This window comes from Pseudoliparis swirei, chromosome 7 (genome assembly GCF_029220125.1).
Source record: "Pseudoliparis swirei isolate HS2019 ecotype Mariana Trench chromosome 7, NWPU_hadal_v1, whole genome shotgun sequence".
NCBI lineage: Eukaryota > Metazoa > Chordata > Actinopteri > Perciformes > Liparidae > Pseudoliparis > Pseudoliparis swirei.
In genome coordinates this window covers 5,464,372-5,483,736 of record NC_079394.1, presented here as the reverse complement: position 1 = coordinate 5,483,736, position 19,365 = coordinate 5,464,372, and the positions used below count along the sequence as shown (strand labels likewise).

The following is a 19,365-nucleotide window of genomic DNA, read 5'->3' as shown; positions in this document are numbered from 1 at the left end:
CACCTTTTATACGGCTTTAAAATGAACGTGTTGCACGAGTTCTGAGACACTGATGTTATCCCGTTTTCTTTTTCAACCAAATTACGTGTTTCATTTGCAATCTTTGGCACTGGACGGCAGTTTTATTAGAGCTGTGCTATTCAACAGCGATACAAATAGTAGAATGATATTAAACAGTTCACAGTATTGACTCAAGATACAAAGAAGCCTCCTTCCATGCTAACAACAATGTCGATACTGTATAGGTATTTATAAGTTCCTATGTGTAGATATGAAGGCATCTAAAATACATTTAATTGCATAGAACAAAGGGATAAATGTTGCAAACTTGAAGAAAGTAGATATGTGAGTACACAAAAGGCGAAAGCTGCTTATTATTCGGATGCGAGGAACGTTTCTCCCACAAAATGGTTGGATTCCTCACATTCTCAGTGTTCTACAATGTTTCTTTCTGTATTGACTTCTCTGGATTAATGACATTCAAAGATGAAGGCCAAGCAAAAAGAAGACGACTGGCAGAGCCACAGGAAGAGGAGCAGCAACCACGGAGGGACAGACCGGAGAACTCCAGCTCGGCCAATCTGCTTTCATTTCCTTTAAATTCAACTGCTTCTATCAAACTCACTGTTTTGACCTTTTCCTTTTAATTATGTCTCCATATTTATGTAGATTCCCTGATTTTATCAAATTACACATTGTCCAAACTATTAAAAATACATTTTCTTCAACACATCTTCACAAAGTAGCTGCCGTGTCTCACAGGGAAATCAACAGGGTCTCTGCCAGGTCAACATGTATTCTAATAAATATGTCGAATTGATTTCTATTGAGACTCAAGTCAGTCCTGGATTCCCATGAGCAAACTCCGTCCCATCCCAACAATGTCCCATTGACTGTGCTCAATGAGGACTTATCATGGGCATCGCTGCGATTATGTGAATCCACCACAAACTAAGCAAGCACATCGAGACAGGACATGTGAGGTCATGTATATCAACGGCTGTATTTACGACAGTGTTCTGCTCCGTGCGACGCTTTATATGACTCCACTGACTAAACAACACCCTGATACAATCGAGCAGGTGAGCTGCCAGATAGATGCTCGTGTTATTGAATGTTTTCAATCTCAGACACACATCTCTCGGTGAAGCCACAAACCAAACAGGTCTGCTGAGGCCCTGCATTGTCTAACCAGAGTGAGACACCGGGATGACTAGTTCACACCTGTGTGGGAAAGTTCAAGAATGACAAGGAGGTTCGAGCTGAGAGATTTATGGAGTTCTTGTGGCAAAAGACAGACAGACTGCTCAGCAGTTTGCCTGCGGGTGCTATTGGGGTTATGGATGGATGGATGGGAACCAGGACATTTACATGCACACTATACCTTTGTATTTGTGGATTGTGACATCATGGTGATCGTTTGATTAAAGCATGTTTCCCAGTAAACTGATTACCTTCGCATTGAAAATGCGGAAGGTTATGTTTTGATCGCCGTGTATTTATTTATTTTTTAATTTATTTGTATGCGTGTTATTCGCATAACACAAAAAGTATTAAACCGAATCGCATGAAATTCGGTGGGATGATTGGTTATTATCCGGGGACCATTTGATTAGATTTTGGGATTGATCGGGTCAAAGGTCAAGGTCATGAAAAGGTCAAACTCTTCTTTTTACCATAGCACGGTGAATTTCTATCCAATTGGCATGCAACTAATGCCAAAATGTTCATAATTCAATGCCCAATCTTGTGATATGCGAAGGTATGCGATCTACCGAGTGCCCACTCTAGTTCCCCCCAAGTTAACGTGATTTGTTTGATAACTAAGTTAATGTCCCGTACGATTTAGCCCCGAGGAACCGATGGCCTATTAGTGCTCTATAATAAGGGAGGGAAAGCGGTGGGACACGGCTGGTGTTCAGTTGTCTGGTGTGTGAAATGTTGACGTGGAAATTCATAATAATTTTTCCGCCCTCGTCCAATCGTTCTCTTTTGTCAAACACAGTTTTTCCCATGGTACACCGGTTTCAGTGTCTACTTACTAAATGCCCCGGAGTTGGAGAACGGGAGTCTTTCAGTCCTGCAGATCCAGGAACGTCCAAAAGAGGCCATTTCATCTGCAGGTACTGCGGGTGACAGAAAAGGAGGAGCATTTTATATAACAGCGGCAAACATTCGACAGGGAAAATACACACGGTAATGAAAAAATCCAATATATAACATTTAACAGAGTGCGTTTAAAAGAAAAGATGATGGAGAGAACAAAAAAATAAACTCTCCGGCTCTATTTGACAACAAAGAAATGTCCCTGCCGTGCTGAAGGGACTGAAGCGTGCACAAGTAGTATGAATGGTGTCTCGCCCGCGGAGATCTCCAGCAGACACCTGTACCAGTCCCACACCGCTGCTGGAGTCAGACAGTGATTTCTGGCACGGGGCAGAGTGGGGAGAGCAATGTGAACACAACGGACTGGTGGAGGACTGTGAAATTGCCGTTTGTCAAGGAAAAACAAGAGGCCAGCTGTGGGCGCCCGTCGCTGAGCGGGTGGGAAGAGACAGCTGGAAGGAAGGCCCACTTACAGAGCAGCAAAGAGGTCGAGCCGCGGACTGGAGGCTAACTCCCGTCCCATTGGTTTGGCCTTTTAACCCCCCAAAAAAGTACCTCCTCCATTCAGTATCCCTACTTTTCGCACATGTATCAAAGTTATCATAAAGGGTTTTGTGGAAATGTTTGCTCTCTCCCTCTTGTTTCTTCTCACCTCACAGAGATTTCCATCACCGTATTACCGCCGGCCGCTCCTTAGTTAGAGCCGTGCGTACTCGAGGAGAACGTTCATGATTCACTGCTTCAAACAACAAGCTGAGTTTTTCTTTCTTTCTTTCTTCCTCCAGCAATGGAGATAGCATGAAGCCAGAGCTCCAAAAGCACTGCTCAACCATCTGGTTTATGAATCAGTTTAAATACCGGACACAGCAGCTCGTCATGCATGGGGATTTTCTCTCTGGAGTAGTACAATTTCAAATTAATTAAAAGGGTTTTGGATAGGTTTAATGTTGCTAATCCAGGCCAATGCAATGCAGAGATATAAAGGTATCATAAAATCATTAAAGATGGCTTTTGTGCATGGGAAAGTATTATGGTTTATATACATTTTGTCTGGAAGTTGCGATCACACAAACTCCCAATGCACCCTCGGTTATTTAAATAGCGTTGCGCTCATGAATTCCTATGCACTAACAGTTTGCCGTCCACCCAGAGCAAACACATGATAAATGGAGAAGATAATAAATAGAATCAGACTTTTTTTTCCCCCCCCCCCCCCCCCCCCCGTTTTTTAAAAGTTCTTGCCGGATAAATGATGACAAACATGCAAACTGGGGGAGTCGTGCCTTCAGGTTCTGATTTTTAAAACTTCATTCATCACTCCGGGTTTGTAAGGAGGAAGGAAGCTTGGATGGCTGTGGTTTAAAAATGGAAAAGACATTATAGCAGGAGGAGGAAAAGGGAGAGGAGGGAAAAAAAACATTTTCAGGAATGAGTTTGTCGGAGCAGGCAGAGGGTATTGTTTCCTGACAGCTGGGGTCCAACAGAGACCAAGGCAGGGGGAAGGGGACCCTTTTTCCCTTCGAAAAGGGGGGGAATTCTTGGAGTTGACATCAGCCCTCTTCATTTTCACTATACTGCTCAAGGCTGAATCGTAAGTTCCAACTAATGGGCCCAAGTCCATACAACTGTCAGGAGGCAGTTGCTTTTAGAGGCTGCTATTGAAACTTTACTCTGCTGTGTGCATGGCGCCTAATGAATGCTGCTCTCCGGAGGAAAAATCCAAAACAATGCAGTTTTCTCTGTCTAATCTATGTCAATCATGAGTCCTTCCACAAATGAAACGAGCGCTATTGTGAGCGTTTGGTCTTGCCCTGCCGTGCCCACCCCGGCTCTCCCGCCCAATCCATCCCTTATTTGACAGCTTCTGCCAGGACTGAGGAACATGCCTCCAGGCACTTTTTTTTTACTGAGCGCCTACTTTTCTTTAATTGCCAGCATGCCTTATGGAGCAACTGTTCACACACTCCCTGAAACATCCAGCTAGGTAATGCCAGCCGCACACTGTCACATTAGCTCCAGTCCAGACAACTGCAACGCACCACTCACAAACACATGAGAGGCAGAGAGGAAGGGTGCTTGGGTCGATGAGTTGTTTCGGGAAACAAAAGGCGAGGACTCGTGGGCTCAGCAAAAACTTTCTCAGGGAAAAAATAGACCACGAGGGAAGTGTAAGAAAAAAAGTAAGGACAGCTGAATGATAGACAGCGCATTAAATGGATGATTAAAATAGTTATCTGTCATATTAAATTGTTGTAAAAGGTCGAGACAGGATATACATTGTTATCAATGTAACTGCACGACATGTAGTGGTGCTTTACACATGCCCTTATTTTCTAAGAAACAAATAACAGACATATGGTTGGGCCCATAGCAATGTCTGTTTCAGCATGGGAGCTGGAAGCTCTGGTAAATAGACTCGGACGGACTACTGAAAGAAATGTGTAACGAAAGTGAAGTTTAGTTGATCCATTTTCATAGCTCTCTAATTGTCTTCCAGCCCTCCTTGCTGCCTCCAACACTCAGAATAGACATCAGTAGAATGTGCTACTTCTACAGGACCCAGATGCGACAAAGGTGGCAAGGATGCCACTGAGATTTTCCAAAAAGCTGCACTGGAGCCCTTTGGTTTTTCGAACAGAGAGAATGCAACATATGCTCTGGGGCATGTGGCCTGCCAGAGCTGGGTTCTAATTGTTACATCGCTCTCACAGAGCGAAGGAAAACCCAGCCAAGAGTCTTTGTCATCTCTGAAGTGTGTGGTGCCGTACTGCAGGCCAACATCAGAGCATGGAGAAGAGACAGATGTCTGGACATTTGCTTTCAAACTAAGTCAAACACTCTGCCAAAGGGACAGGAAAAAAAAGATCCAAAACTTTACTAGCTACTGTCTGTCGACTTCAGGACGGCAGAAACTCGAGTCAAAAATAATATTAATGTTAAATTATATTTTGTATAATTCTATAAAATGTGTAAACATACTGAAAAGTATGCATCAAACATGTCTTCATTCTGGAAAACCGCAGATACACTACCGTTCAAAAGTTTGGGGTCACCCCAGACAATTTTGTGTCTTCCATGAAAAATCACACTTTTATTTATCAAATGAATATAAAATGTAGTCAAGACATTGACAAGGTTAGAAATAATGATTAATATTTGAAGTATTAACTTTGTTCTACAAACTTCAAGCTCAAAGGAAGGCCAGTTGTATAGCTTATATCACCAGCAGAACTGTTTTCAGCTGTGCTAGCATAATTGCACGGGTTTTCTAATCAGACATTCGTCTTCTAAGGCGATTAGCAAACACAATGTACCATTAGAACACTGGAGTGATAGTTGATGGAAATGGGCCTCTATACACCTATGGAGATATTTCATTCGAAACCAGACACTTCCACCTTGAATATTAATTTACCACATTAATAATGTATAGTGTGTAATTTAATGTTATCTTTCTTGAAAAAACAGTTCTTTTCTTTGAAAAATAAAGACATTTCTAAGTGACCCCAAACTTTTGAACGCGAGTGTATGCGTATTCACTATTCCTCTCTAAATCATATTCTATGTTATTGCATCTTATGCGGAGTTGCATTAACTGAACAAGTCAAACGCAAACACTCCGACAAAGTCAAACAACAAATAAAAGAGTCAATGTCTATAAAGTGGCAGCTCTGACGCTTGTGAAATGGCTTCGCCTAACTTGTGTTGAATAGCGCAGCAGCAGGAATGCCTCGACGGATCGCTCCAGCAGATAATGTCAATCACCTACTGTGTGGAGAACCCCTCCCCATTGTTTTCTTTTACCCCCCAACAGAAAACAAATGGGCCGCACAGCTTGCTGTTTGGCTGAGGTGTTAATTACCGTCCCCTGCCCATATGAACAGCGACTTCAGACAATGGCCGCGTCAGGCCCCCGACACAACAGTCCCTCCCCGCTTTGCTGTGCTGATATCACCTGCTCCTGCAGGGCCATTGACACCTCAACCTGATCTATGCATGAAACACAATTAAAGCTTCGACAACAAAGACAATGTGATAAGTAGCCCCCCGCCTTGTCTCAAGAGTTTGCATTAAAGCTCATTGTTTACTAACATTAGAGGCAATTACATTGACAATTCTTGAGCAAACTTCAGCAGTCATTGTGCTAATTACTGTGTAATTGATGGGGAAACGACAAGCGGCTCAGTTGGTCGGACCCACAATGCACCACTGTGCCACTGCAAATTGTTCTGAATGGGGACCATGTCCTATTATCCGGTCCACTATGAAGTAAGTAGATTAGCCAGGGAGGAAGTTATTAATTAAAGCTATCTTTAAAAGAAGGGACACAGAGGAAGAAACTACAACTATATCTTGGCGAGGGTGTAATTGATGGATTATAATTCATCATCTCAACAGATTAACTGGATTTTGGATCCTGGCATTTTATTCGCGGAGATGCGTTTTGGATGTGTGTATAAAAAGCTCATCGGGAACCTGTAAATGTAAATATGGAGTCTCTTTACGTTATCTTTGCCCTGAGAAGCCTGGTGTCCTGCAATGGAGATAGCATCCTGGCTACAACATTTGAAGTGTCCATTAGCCCATAGAGGAATGAAGTTAAGTGACTATGACAGGGGCACTCCCTCAGTTGGCCGGGCCTCTATTGTGACCCGGTTGGTCGCCCTGGACTCTTATTCACAGCCAGTAAAAAAAAACTGGGTCAAAGGTCAGACATCCAGAGTGCTGTGGTTTCTATGGCAACGTGGCCTATTAAGGCCAGGCTCATTGGCCTCTTAACATGCTCTTGTACACAAAAGAACTATTAGTGCAAAGAGGGAGAGGGGAGAGTGAAGAGGGGAGGCAGCGCGAGGGAGGTCCCAACAACACAACGACAAGGTTTTTCCAAGATTTCCAAGATGGTTACACACTCGGCTCCCAATGCGTCTGTGTGTAGCATACGTGGGATACCAGGAGCCCCTCAATGGGTTAAGAGGAGACTACGAAGGAACTTTACGTGTCAGTAATCTATTACAAAATATGAACATGATTCTTGCTCTGCATATTAAGTGGTCAAGTGTCCATTTACTGGAAAGTATTTCCAATACTCAACCTTTGATAAAGTCAATGAGAAAAGGTGTGACTTGCCTCATGCATATTCTGTACAGGGTCAAGCAAGCCAGCAAACTGGGTTTATTTGAAAAGTCCTGGGAGGGAATTTACTGCTGTTTCAGTAATAAAACAGCATTAACACTATACAAGGCCAAGATAAACCCCCCTAAAGAGCTTCTTTAATATTCTGTCCCAGTGAGTCGGCAGCAACTTCAGCGGGAGTTTGCATTTTTGCAACTCAAGCAATTATTTGTATCAGGTTTTTTCCGCTTTTTTCCTTTTTGCGTGACATGATCCTGAGTTATTGCTTCCTGTATCCACACATTTAGAGCTCATGTAGTTTTTAAATGAAGCTGCCATTGTTCTTATTCTGTCTCACTAACTTCCAAGTACTTCAAATCAGACGTTGTAAAAAAAAAACAGTTCAGTCTCACTGAGGTTAAACATAGGAATAAGTGAGTAATTCTGTTACAGAGCACAACTGCAGGTCATATAAAACTCTCTGTATAATTAGACACACAAGAAAATAATTATGCATCTGGTAAGAGCAAGGCCGTCTCATAAAGACTGAGGGGAGGGTGCGAAGCTATTCAAGTCAATTATGTGTAGTCAGTTATGTGGTTTCCCATACCTGGGAGATCTGCTTTCAATTGTGCCAAACTGCTGCGCTAATGTCAGCGTGATCTGATGTCAAGACAGGCTACACCTCAAATGTCAAAGATGTCGTCCTTCTCTGTGTCCTGTGGCATTGTTTGTCCAGTTGCACAGGAACACAACTTTATTATTGTTTGGGGAGTAGCCGTGTTTCATAGAAATTCACAGCCGTAAACGTCTGTATAATTAACTCCAGAACACGATGTGGTTACCCGAGGTTGGCTGGATGTTTACAGTACAGCTCGATCAAGTGTGTGTGTGTGTGTGTGTGTGTGTAGGTGTGTCCAAGTCTACGCCAATGACACACAAGTGAGACCTGAATTTTTCATCTATGACCGAACACAAATTGACTGGAGACAGGATAGGTTACATAAGGTTAGGTTATATAATATTATTATTATATAGGTTATTATATAGGTTATATAATACAGCGTTGCCTGCGAAGGAGGCAATAATCCAGCATCCACACTGCACAGGACAAATACCGCAGCACAGTAATCACTCCAAACTCAGGAAAAAATATTGTTCTATTCTTTTTCGAGTAACCGCAGATAAATATTTACCTCCACCGAAAGAGTGAACGTGAGCGTGTCTGCTAAAAGTGTGTCTCAAAGTGTGTTTGTTTTTCAGACAGGGCACAGTGGGTGATTGTTACTTCTTCTTTTTTTGAAATGTCCTAAGAGTAACTCACATTGGCAGAAGAGGCAACGGGGCATCTTGAAGGGAAAAAGTCAGTTTTGAAAGGTGGGCATAAGTGGGTTTAGTGGAGGAGGCCAGAGGGAGAGAAAGGGGCCTAAATTAAATACATTTGTTTCTGCTCTCACATACCACAAGTCTTATGAAAACAGAGGGCTGATTGTGTTCACTCTGCAAGTCCACCTCCCCTCCTCCTCTCTCTCTCTCTCTCTCTCCACCACCACCCAACACTACCACCCAGCTCCACACCCCCAACCCCCTGCCCTGAGCAACAGCAAGCGACCCCCCCCCCCCCCCCTCACACACAGCTGCCTGCAGATGCTTTTTCCTGTATTTGCTCGCTGAGTGTAGGCGCAAATCTCCAGGCCCCCGCCGACTCCGGGCCCTGCCTCATCTCACTTTTTACTACCTGACATCCCTATCACCCCACCGCTAACCCTACTCACTCCACTCTCCCGACTCCTCCCCCCCCCCCCCCCACCCCCTCCCACCCCCATCCTACTCAAACATGCAGACACATTCACATGCCACAGGTATGCCTCGACGAGGGATACAGAGACTGACTGTTTTAAATTAAAACCACAGCGTGTGTGTATACTCTGTTAGAAAAAATGTGTGATATATGACAACAATATTGTCGACACATTGTCAATTGATTCAAATGTTCTAGAAGCAAAAATAATTCCGTAATCTGTCATTTGTTTCCTTCCAACAGAATAAATCAGACAAACTACAACAAAACTTTGTTGCCGTGTATAATTTTTCGAAGTGCACAACTTACTGCCCCGACATTCTCCAGGATCAGTTATGAGTATTGTCAGCAGACTGCAGGGAGGTCTGGAATGTCGCCCACACTTTTTTTTATGCCGTAACACATTTGTAAAAGTCATTCCCCTGCAAACTACAGATGTGGGGGCTAAATCATGATCCTGTGATAGGTGTGGCTGTAAATTCAATTCACGTTCACATCGAGAGATCGTTTTACATGTCTTAAACTTTGTAAAGAATAAATTTTCCAGTAAGACCGTATAGGTTTTCGGGGTTGTACAAAAAAAAAGCCTTTAGAGAAGTCGCAAGGCGGGATGAGGTGGGTCACGAGGTCCCCTACCTCTTCAAGGTTCATCAGGTCCCTTGAAAGCAAAACAATGGAGTAACATTCAGCAGCAACTGGCTCCTTCAGGCAAATGTCATTTTTTCTTTGCTCCAAAAAAATTGCCAGTCAATGTAACATTGATTAATAGGAGCTGTTCCGCTTTTTAAAGTTAAAAAATGTCCCCTGAGAACTCAAGGCTGGACATGCGATTTGAAACAATATATACAGCTGCTGCTATCTTTCACTTTTAATACAATCTAATGAGAGCGGCAAGGTGATTACTATCATGGACTGCTGTAAATATCAAATTTCCAGGGACAGAGTTTAGGAGAGGCCCCTTACAATTACACAGTGTTCAGGAATGCAGAGCATGAACCACAGCAACATGGAGCAGAAGACAAAATGCTCACATCCCATTTTGGACGTTAAGCTCACACCACATGACAGAAGAGGTTTACGGACGGCGTAAAAAAAAAAAATAGGACAGTTTATCTTTCACTGAGAGCTGTTTCTGCGAGCCCTAGATCTGCGCCACAATGCAACAAACTTTCCCTCAATCCAAACTGCACACTTCTGCAAACAATTAGTATTAACCCAAGAACTTTAAGCTGCTCAGAGAAAAAGAGAGAGACTGAGGGAGGAAGAGAAAGAGAGAGAGAGAGAGAACGAAGGGGGAGTGACCGGAGAAAGAGAGGGGTGCTTGTGCACAATTACAGCAGGGATTTATGGCCTGAGAAACAATTTATAAATCACAGCGCCTGAGCTAATGTGCTCCAGATTGTTCTCCATGCAGCTGCAATTTTGGTCTGCGTGAAACGGCATAATAAACCTGGCTAGAGGACATGTTTGGGTGGTGGTGGTGGTTGGAGGAGGGGGGGGGGGGGGTTGAGTTTGTGGGTGGGGGCTGATGCGGGTGAGGTTGTGTTTTGGAGGTGTTTGGAACAAAGAAACGGAGAACTTTTTTTGGACGTGAGGTTTTGCTGCGGTGCCATTCTTGATTGTGAATTCCAACCGAAAAGAGAGAGAGAATAACGGCCCGTGCGGAAACCTCAGAAACACACATTCTCAAATCATGCAAGTAATACTAAGTAAATACTATGGTAATAGTGGGCTTACACAGTATCCGGACAGTAAATTAACTATTCCAAAACTGTCAGTGAATAAGTTTCTACGGAGTAACAATTCACGTTTTCAGCAGGAAACTAAAGACTTTTTTATGACTTCATTGTGAAACTATGAACTACAACCTTATAATTAAACTCTTGACATGAGAGAAATTTAATTTTAGGTTCTAATAAGAAAAGACAAATGTTGCAAACTGATCCCTGCATTGTGGCTGCAGGCTGGTGTGGAAGAAGGGATCGGATGTGCTGTGGGGAAGCCTGGGCTTTTGTGGCCACTCAGCCAACTGGCCCTGAACCTTGACCTCTAACCCTTCACCCCGGGGGGCAAACAAAGCTCTGAGTGACATCTGAAACTAGACACTCTGTGGGGAGAGAGTGTCTGGACAGGACTCAAATAACCCCATTAACTCTGCAGAAAAGATTTATGGCTTTTTATTCTGCCTCTGCAAATCTCGCCGCTGACGATTCGCGCAAACCCGTCAAAAATAATCAAGGTGTTTTGTCCCGTTGATTTGCCAATACCTACATCTTGCACAAAGAGAAGCAACACACTTTCCATAATTAACAACCCAGAGCAGAGTTGTGATGCGTGGTGACCCACACATATGCCGGCAGTTGGTCCGTATCCAAATAAATTCTGCTTATTACGAACAACATGGAGCGAATCTTCCGGCCGTTTTAAGAGAGTCACTGATGCATATTTACCAGCACCTCTGATGGATTCGACACAAAAGATTACGTAAACAGCTCTGGCATTAGTATACTGTAAACAAAAACAGAGAGAAAAGTTGATGGTTAATGTGCTGCGGTGAATGCGAGCCTCCGTCCCCAGAATGCTAAAAGCCACTGTAGTATTTAAATCAGGCAAGGAGGGAGGACGACTGGGCCAAGCATTCTGTAGCTCAGCTGTGAGGCTCTAAGCCGTTGCCCTAGGGTCTTTGTCCTGCCTTTCAGGGCAAGTCTGAGGTAGTCAAAGACCCTATTCATGACCGGCGCTCCCCCTGCCAACACACCCATACAGCCCCAGTCAAGTCAGCCGAGAGCTATAGAGCCTTCCCATTTCACACGAGAATCAGACCTGCCCCTAAAGCCTGCTTCAGGGATTTCCAATAGCCAGCCCCTCCAACCCATGTACAAATCAAACAAAAGGGCTCCTTGGCCTACTCCATGTCATATAAGGCTGATTAGATCTTCTTTTTCCTCATGTTGCTACTCTAAATTCGAAGCAAATAAGTCAGTCACATGTGTGGGGATTTGGTATTTAGCCATGTACAGAGATGAGGGATTATGTCAGCGGAGGATGTGGAACTGCCATCCAACACTCCGACGTCCATCGTGGTCGTACAATACGAGATTCATCTCACGCTAATGCACGTTTTATGTTTCATAGAAAGAGAGGCGGACCCGAGTGTGTCAGATGATTACATCGTCAAACAAATGGAGCTAATCACGCTGATCATCTGAGGCACAAGGGGAATCCCTTTATCTCAACAGAGTGTCTTGTGTCTGAGGAGCCTGCAACGGCCATTACTCACAAATAATCACCGTCACATTACCTCATCATATTAAATTGAGCAGATAAGGTCAGAAAAGGGTGATATTGTGTGGCCCGGGGCCAATGTCAAATGTCAGAAGTTCTGCTTGTTTATACTAACAGGATTCACAAGTCTGGTTCCAGATAAGGAGACGACACATTTTAGATGACTGGTGTCTTTGCTCGGCTTAAATCGAATTTGTCGCCGCACAGAACATTGTGACTTCTTAACAAGTGCAATTGGTTTACGAAGGTGACCGGGGAAAGCGAGGGACACCCAAAGGTTACATTTTTATCAATATTAGGATGCGCAGGCTGATCTCTTGGGGAAATTGGTCTTATGTGTATGATATTTCAACGACGACGATTATAGACAACGATCACAGAGCAGAAATAACTGAATCTAATCTAAAAATATTTAAAAGAATCACAAAAAACAGGCTCATGACTTTATTAAATAAGTTATGGCAATTAGATGTAGAAAAAAATCTATACAGTCTAATAATTAAGATTGTATTAAAATCACTGTTCGCCAAAACCTCGAGACACAAAAACAGTTTCTTCCCCCTCGCCGTCTCACTACTAAACAATAACCCACTGTAGCATATATATTTATCCCTGCACTTCTCGCACTCTCCACTTCTTCTGGCACTACTGTTTCACAGCTACTGTATATAGCCATTCCTCTTGTATATACTTTAAGTCACTTTCTTAAACTTCTTAGACCGTTGCACTGTTTTGCACTGTTTATTCTGTACTGCACTGTTTTGTTTGTTCTGTATTGTATTGTGTTGAAATGTATATTTTGTGTAAGCACTGAGAGACACTTTACCTATTCAAATTCCTTGTTTGTGCAAACTTACTTGGCCAATAAAACTGATTCTGATTCTGAAAATGGTGGATTCATCTTTAAGCCGAATATTAACAGGAGACCATAAACACCGGTTGGATTTTAAATGACCTTTTTGGAGATAAAGCTAAACTTTTTGTCAGACATTATGCAAACCACAATGAGAAGAGACTGACACAACAATAGCTAACTGCGGAGTAAACACAAAAATGTTTTGAATACTTTAGTTCTGTTTCCCCTTGTATTCCAGACAAAGGCCGAGGCAGTGACCACATGGCAGCATGTGTCCCGCTTCCATGTCTCTATTAAAACACGCAAAGTTCCCTGTGGCTCTGCTCGAGATTTATGCCGTCAAACATACGATCCATTACAGACTCTACTTGTGTTTTTAGAGCCAGAGCTAAATTCAGATTACAGATGGCACGTCGGTCTCATCGGTTACATCATCGGTTACAGCTGTGAATTTACAGCATGTGTAGCTTTTAATCTCTATTTGTTCACAGCAAAAGACAGATCCATGCAACGTGAAAGGTGTAATAACCGACATGTGTGGATGCCGACCGCGGACCGGCTGCGCTCTGTGTGCGGGCTTTACGCGGGAGCGGGACGTCGCTTGTCCGAAAGTCGCTCCGCCGTTACGGGGACGGACTCAGTGGGAAGCGGCCGCGCTGATTTACAACTGCAACCAGACGAACAGCTGCTCCACTAACCTCATCACGGACGGATATCCATCCACTTCTTAATTTAGTATGACGCGACGCACGTATGACACGGCCTTTCTCAGACCCGGCGCAAGGAGAGCACATTTATACGAGAACCCAAGTGGAATCTTAGTAGTATCGATGCAACATGTTCACAATCTGATAGCCTCCTGCCGGTTGCTGATTGGTCTGAGACTGCGAGGGAACAGCAAAGCATTGTGGTCCACGGTGGAGAAACTGCGCTCTGTGGGAGACCGAGTCTCTCAGATAAGTGAGTGCCTCAAGGTCTGGAAGCCGGCCCACCTCGGGATAACAGGCAAAGGAATAGCAGGACCCGTATCTGGCCCAGTTTAAGCTCCCACCACCACATCTCATCAACAATCTCTCCTCCTGCCTGCTCTCTCTCCCCCTCCCTCCCTCTTGTTCCCTCTCTCCTGCTGCCTGCAGTGCTTAAACTGAAAACAGCTGCTTGGAATACCAGACTGATGAAACCCTGTTTCGAGCTTTTTCTTTTTCTTCCTGCTGTACAATCACGTTTTATTAGCATGGAGTGAAGCGTTTAAGGTACAATTACAGAGGGAAAACATTTCTTTATGTGAGCTAAACAGTAGTGGTTATGGCTATGAGAGGACGGCATTCACGTATATATGGAACCGGCCAACAGCCCGGTGACTGGCTCCCCAACACCCGGCTATCAGTGAGAGACAAGCATGAGTGAGGACTGTTTTCAGTATCAGTTCATCTGGAGGGGTTCTTCCAGAGCCGTGCAGGGCTGGAACGACTTGTGAATTATCTGATTGATCCGACAGAGAATTGATTGGCAACTTCTGAATTATTAATTAATTGTTTAAGTCATTGCTTAAACAAGTTGATGGTGTGGTTGTATTTGACAATATACAGAATAAGATTGTCTTTTGGTCATAAAAAACAAGCAATGGAAAAATATGACTGTTGGTTCTGGGAAAGTAAATTGAGTATTTTTTACTATTTTACAGCCCAAATGTGGCCCAAAATAATTTATCAATAGAAGAATCTGACTGTAAAAAAAGAAGCACTTGTTGCAGCCATAATGTCTTGAAATCCCTAAAGTCTGACTAACAGACCGTAAAGCAAAATATATTCAAATTGAATGATATTCTGTTACGACAAAAAAAAGAGGAAAAGCGGCAAATCTCTTATTTGGAAATACGGTATTTTAATGAATTAACTCGTTAGAGAATTAGTCGATGATTAGGAATAGTTTCACCAGAAATAGTTTCAGGACTGGTCACCCGGCAGTGAGTCTGACTACCCCCCCCCCCCCTCCCCTGCACCCGGGCTCCATGTTAAGACCACAGAACAGACACGACTAAGCTGGCATTCACATGACACATGAAACGTGTCTCCATCTTCCAGTGGTAAAAAAAAAAAAAACTTGTTTTGAAAATGAGCAGCTGTGGAGGACTGGAGATAGCATTGCTTTAACCTCAACTCCACGACCTTTGTTTTTTGTAACTGTTTCGGAGCCAAGCGTAAAAGCGGAGCTTTTGGGGTGAACTCAGGTGTGTCAGAGATGTTCACCTCCGGCCAAATGTCTCACAACTCAAACACTCTCAACACAAGTTTTTCAGTTTTACATTTTCACGGGGAAAGCAACGTAGCGAACTGCACGGTAGCTGTGGCTACACATGGCCAACGAGAAAAACACATTCATTGATAAAAACACATTTGCGCACATATTCATCTTGGCACATCAAAGACATTCATTGATGTCGCTGAACATGGCGAGTCTGCGGCTGGAGAGGGGAGATGTTGGTTATCCTTTTCTCAAAGCGTGCTGAGATGCTCCTGATGGGCCCCGCCCCGCCGCGCTGGAGAAGCCAGAGAGCGCTATAAACAGAATTTCTAATGTCAGGCGGGCGGGTGGGTTTAGGTAGTGAACTAGCAGAGTATGGGGTAGTGGGAGGAATTGACGCCAGCTCATGCTTTCCACAGAGACCAAAGAGGGAAGGATACAGACCAGGACTGACACCATTTCACACAGTTCTATACAAGCGATGTAAGGAAGTCAACACGAGCACCCTCGGCCTGAAAGAGAGACGCGTGCTCCTGGAGGTAGTGAATCTCATAAAGCTACAGAATTCCTTCATATTGACTTCTGATTTTGATCTCTGCTATACATCGACTGATTTATACATATTCACTCAAAGTGACACACTGAGGTTAAAACCTATTTTACACTGGGTTTTATTTTTTTTAAAGTCAAAGTAATTTCCCGAAACACACAATTGTTGAACTATGCAACAATCTCAACTGTAATTAAATAAAATGCTTCTATTTCAAAATGTAGTCCAAACATCTCCCTCTTCCTTCTCAAACTAAATCATGATTAATCTAATATTTCAATTTTTTTTTGCCAAATTGAATTACATTTCTAGTTCCTTACCTAAATTAATCCAACCAGACAAGAGCTCTCAGGCAGCGATGCCATTACTGTGTTTGCCCGCGACCTGTTTTTAATTGTACATAGATTGATGTCGATGTGTTTGACTTTGAAGGAAAAATCTTTTAAAAACTATAAACCTTGTCAAAAAGAAGTCCACTCTGTTGACACAGTGCTTGGCTGAAAAAATATTTGTGCGCTAACATTCAGGAACACAACACTGAGGGTTGTCAGAATGTGAGCGCTGAACACTGTTCCCTCTGTTGCAAAGTATCCACAGAGCTCACCTGAACACCCCCCCCCCACACACACACACACACACACACTCTCTCAGACTTTACACACACAAACATGTGTGCACGCATGCATGTGTGCACATTCTCACGTACACACACACACACACACACACACGAAGCAAGGTGAGCGAAATGCCAAGTGAGCCACTCGATGAAAAGACACCTCCTCACAAACATCGTTTGCTTATGCAGGGAGAGGCCCTTTTGTTCACCGGGACAATGTCTGTGTTGACTTTTTCTTTGTCCGAACATTTTTAAGCACCAAAAGCAGGAGAAAGAGTGGAAAAAAAAGAAGTCAGAGAGGCATGCAACCGTAGCCACAGACGTGTTCAGACTCATGCGAGCTCGCCGTTCATATCTCAAAACATTTTCTCCTCAACAATCGCGCTCCGGAGTCGGAGTGTCCCGCTCCGTATTTGATGAAGATATATTTGAGCGTCTAACCTCGCTCTCGCTTACGTGCCACCTCTCACACACAAGAGGCATTTCGCTCTTTGGTGACGATGATGATGATGTACTCGCAGAGTTATCTAAAAGTGCTGATGAAGCTGACGAGAGGCGGCGTCAAGCAGGAGTGTGTGCTCACCAATTAAATCTGGCACTTGTCTGTCACTACGGGAACAGTGTGACGATAATCACATCAATGAATCGACAAACAGTAAACTGGATTTGCCGGGCTGACTGGGTCGGGAGCGAAACTCCGTCTGGCCCCGCACGCCGCAGCGGGCAGTAGTCTGGTGGAACATCTCTGCAAACATAAAACCTCCTCCTCAGCTCTCAGTGGATTACAGCAGAATGTCAGCTCCGAGCAGGCTTTAAATCAGTTATGCGTGGCCCTCGGGGGAACTGTGTGCTGATCCCATGTAGGTCTGTCTGTCTCTCATTGCTCATGATAGGGTTGCCACATACAAATGTAAAAGTTTGGCCCCAAACCCTCCGCAGCGACTCTTGAGCAACATCTTGTTTGTATTATCGAGCTGCGTTTTCTTTTAAATGCTGATATATGCGGAATATTACTGCTCGAGATGGCTTCATTATTGCGCAAAAAAAAGAAAAGGAAAAGATGTCAGACTGGAAGGGTCAGTTGTAAAATTTAAAAAAACGCAGGAAATGTAAACAGAATAACTCACGTGCATTGTTTGATACGTGATTACAAACACATTTCCATTACATTCAAAGATAAGAAACTAGAAGTGCCTAGTGCCTGGCATTAAGTCACATGATCTGTTGGAGAGCCATAAGTTAAATGTGTCTCATGCAGCTGAAGTACAACCACATACCTCACCACACGTATAAAACTAATCTGTCAGTCCCAACTGGGCTTTAAAGGCAAACACTATAATAAGATGGGATTTTTTGTTGAGAGGTTACAACACAAATAAGATGAACCTGTGGGCACATTTTTATTTTAATCTCACAAGCCAATCGGCGTATTCTTCAAACTAAGTTGTTGGCCCGCCGTGGGTGTGGCGACTGGGAAATATCATCCGACTGTATCAAACTTCATCCACAGGTGTAAACAAACCAAACCTCCGGAATGTGAGCCGAAAATAGGGCAAAATCGAACCTCCCATCAATCAAATTCACTGCGTTCACACTAAGCCGTGAGCCACATGGAGGACCTTAAGACGCCTGCTAAGTATGCCAGCCATTGTCCGCCTGCATGTTTTCTGCCACGCTGATGATTGACACAGTCAGCTCGCTCTGTCCCATTGACCTCATTCTTTTCTTTTTCTAATATGGGGGATTATACCTCTGAATTTCAAATCCTCTTCAATTATTTGCTACTTTGCCTAAGTAACAAGAGCAACGGCTTTTTTTATATATTTTTCGACTTTGTTTTGCTGGACATGAACACACGGAAGTGAAAGGCTTTCATACCAGAGACACAAGACACAACAAAGCAGAGACTATATAATAGGCTGCTAAAATTCGGTCAGCTACTTAAGACTGCTACTTTTGTTCCTGAATTTCCCAAACACATCTACCATCCTCGCTAAAACTCCTCAAGAAAAAGCCCAAAACATTGTGAGGCATTTACATTCCTGCATGTTTATCTCTTATATTATTCCTCCGAAACTCGGGTGGCCTAAAGCAACAAGATAGACGATCTACACGCTGGTATGTTTCACCTTGTCTGAGCAGAGGAGCCTTTTAGTTAATGAGCCCCGATGGAGACCTCCAATGAAGCCATCAAGACTGTTCAGAATAACAATGGCCAACTAACGCCTTTCTAATTGAATGGAAGGTAGAGGGAGGCGAGGGGAGTGGGCCTGGAACAGTGAAAAGGAGACAGAAAAAAAGGGTGGGAGGAGGTCTTTTCAGTCAGATGCCTGCCAGGCTTTAACGAAAGTACTTGTTTTTGGGGGGGATGTGACATGGATTGGGGGATGGACGAACTCAGAAGAACACAGCTCTCCAACTGAGATTATTTCAAGGAAGTTTGCATAGTTAAATTGCATTTTGTAGGTTGCTGTTCCAAATATTGTTGTTTAAATTACTTCAAATGGTGCATATTTGTTTGGAATTGGTGTTTTTTGTCACTACCAATAAAATTGTATTTGACCTTAGTGTTTAAAAAAAAAAAACATACATATGTGTCATATTTGCAACATTGCTAACTTGTATTGAACTATTGTAAAGTCCCTACATGCTTTATTAACCTGCTGTTAAGGCATGTTTAATATGTGATATATATGTTGCATCCTGGCGAAATCAATGCAGCACAATAAGCGCAGTACAGATTAAAAGCCCTTTGCAGCCTCGTGGACAACCGATGGGATGCAACAAGTAAATGA

The 19,365-nt window shown here is 43.4% G+C and overlaps 1 protein-coding gene across 2 annotated transcripts in view; it reads right to left on the bottom strand.

Moving 5' to 3' along the window:
- Window positions 1–19,365, bottom strand: part of tcf7l1b (transcription factor 7 like 1b) — a 33,285-nt gene that overhangs the window by 11,838 nt on the left and 2,082 nt on the right. For both annotated transcript variants that reach the window (XM_056419557.1, XM_056419558.1), the window contains exon 4: window positions 2,043–2,126. In XM_056419557.1, coding sequence (XP_056275532.1) covers window positions 2,043–2,126 — 84 coding nt within the window. The remainder of the gene's footprint in view (window positions 1–2,042; window positions 2,127–19,365) is intronic.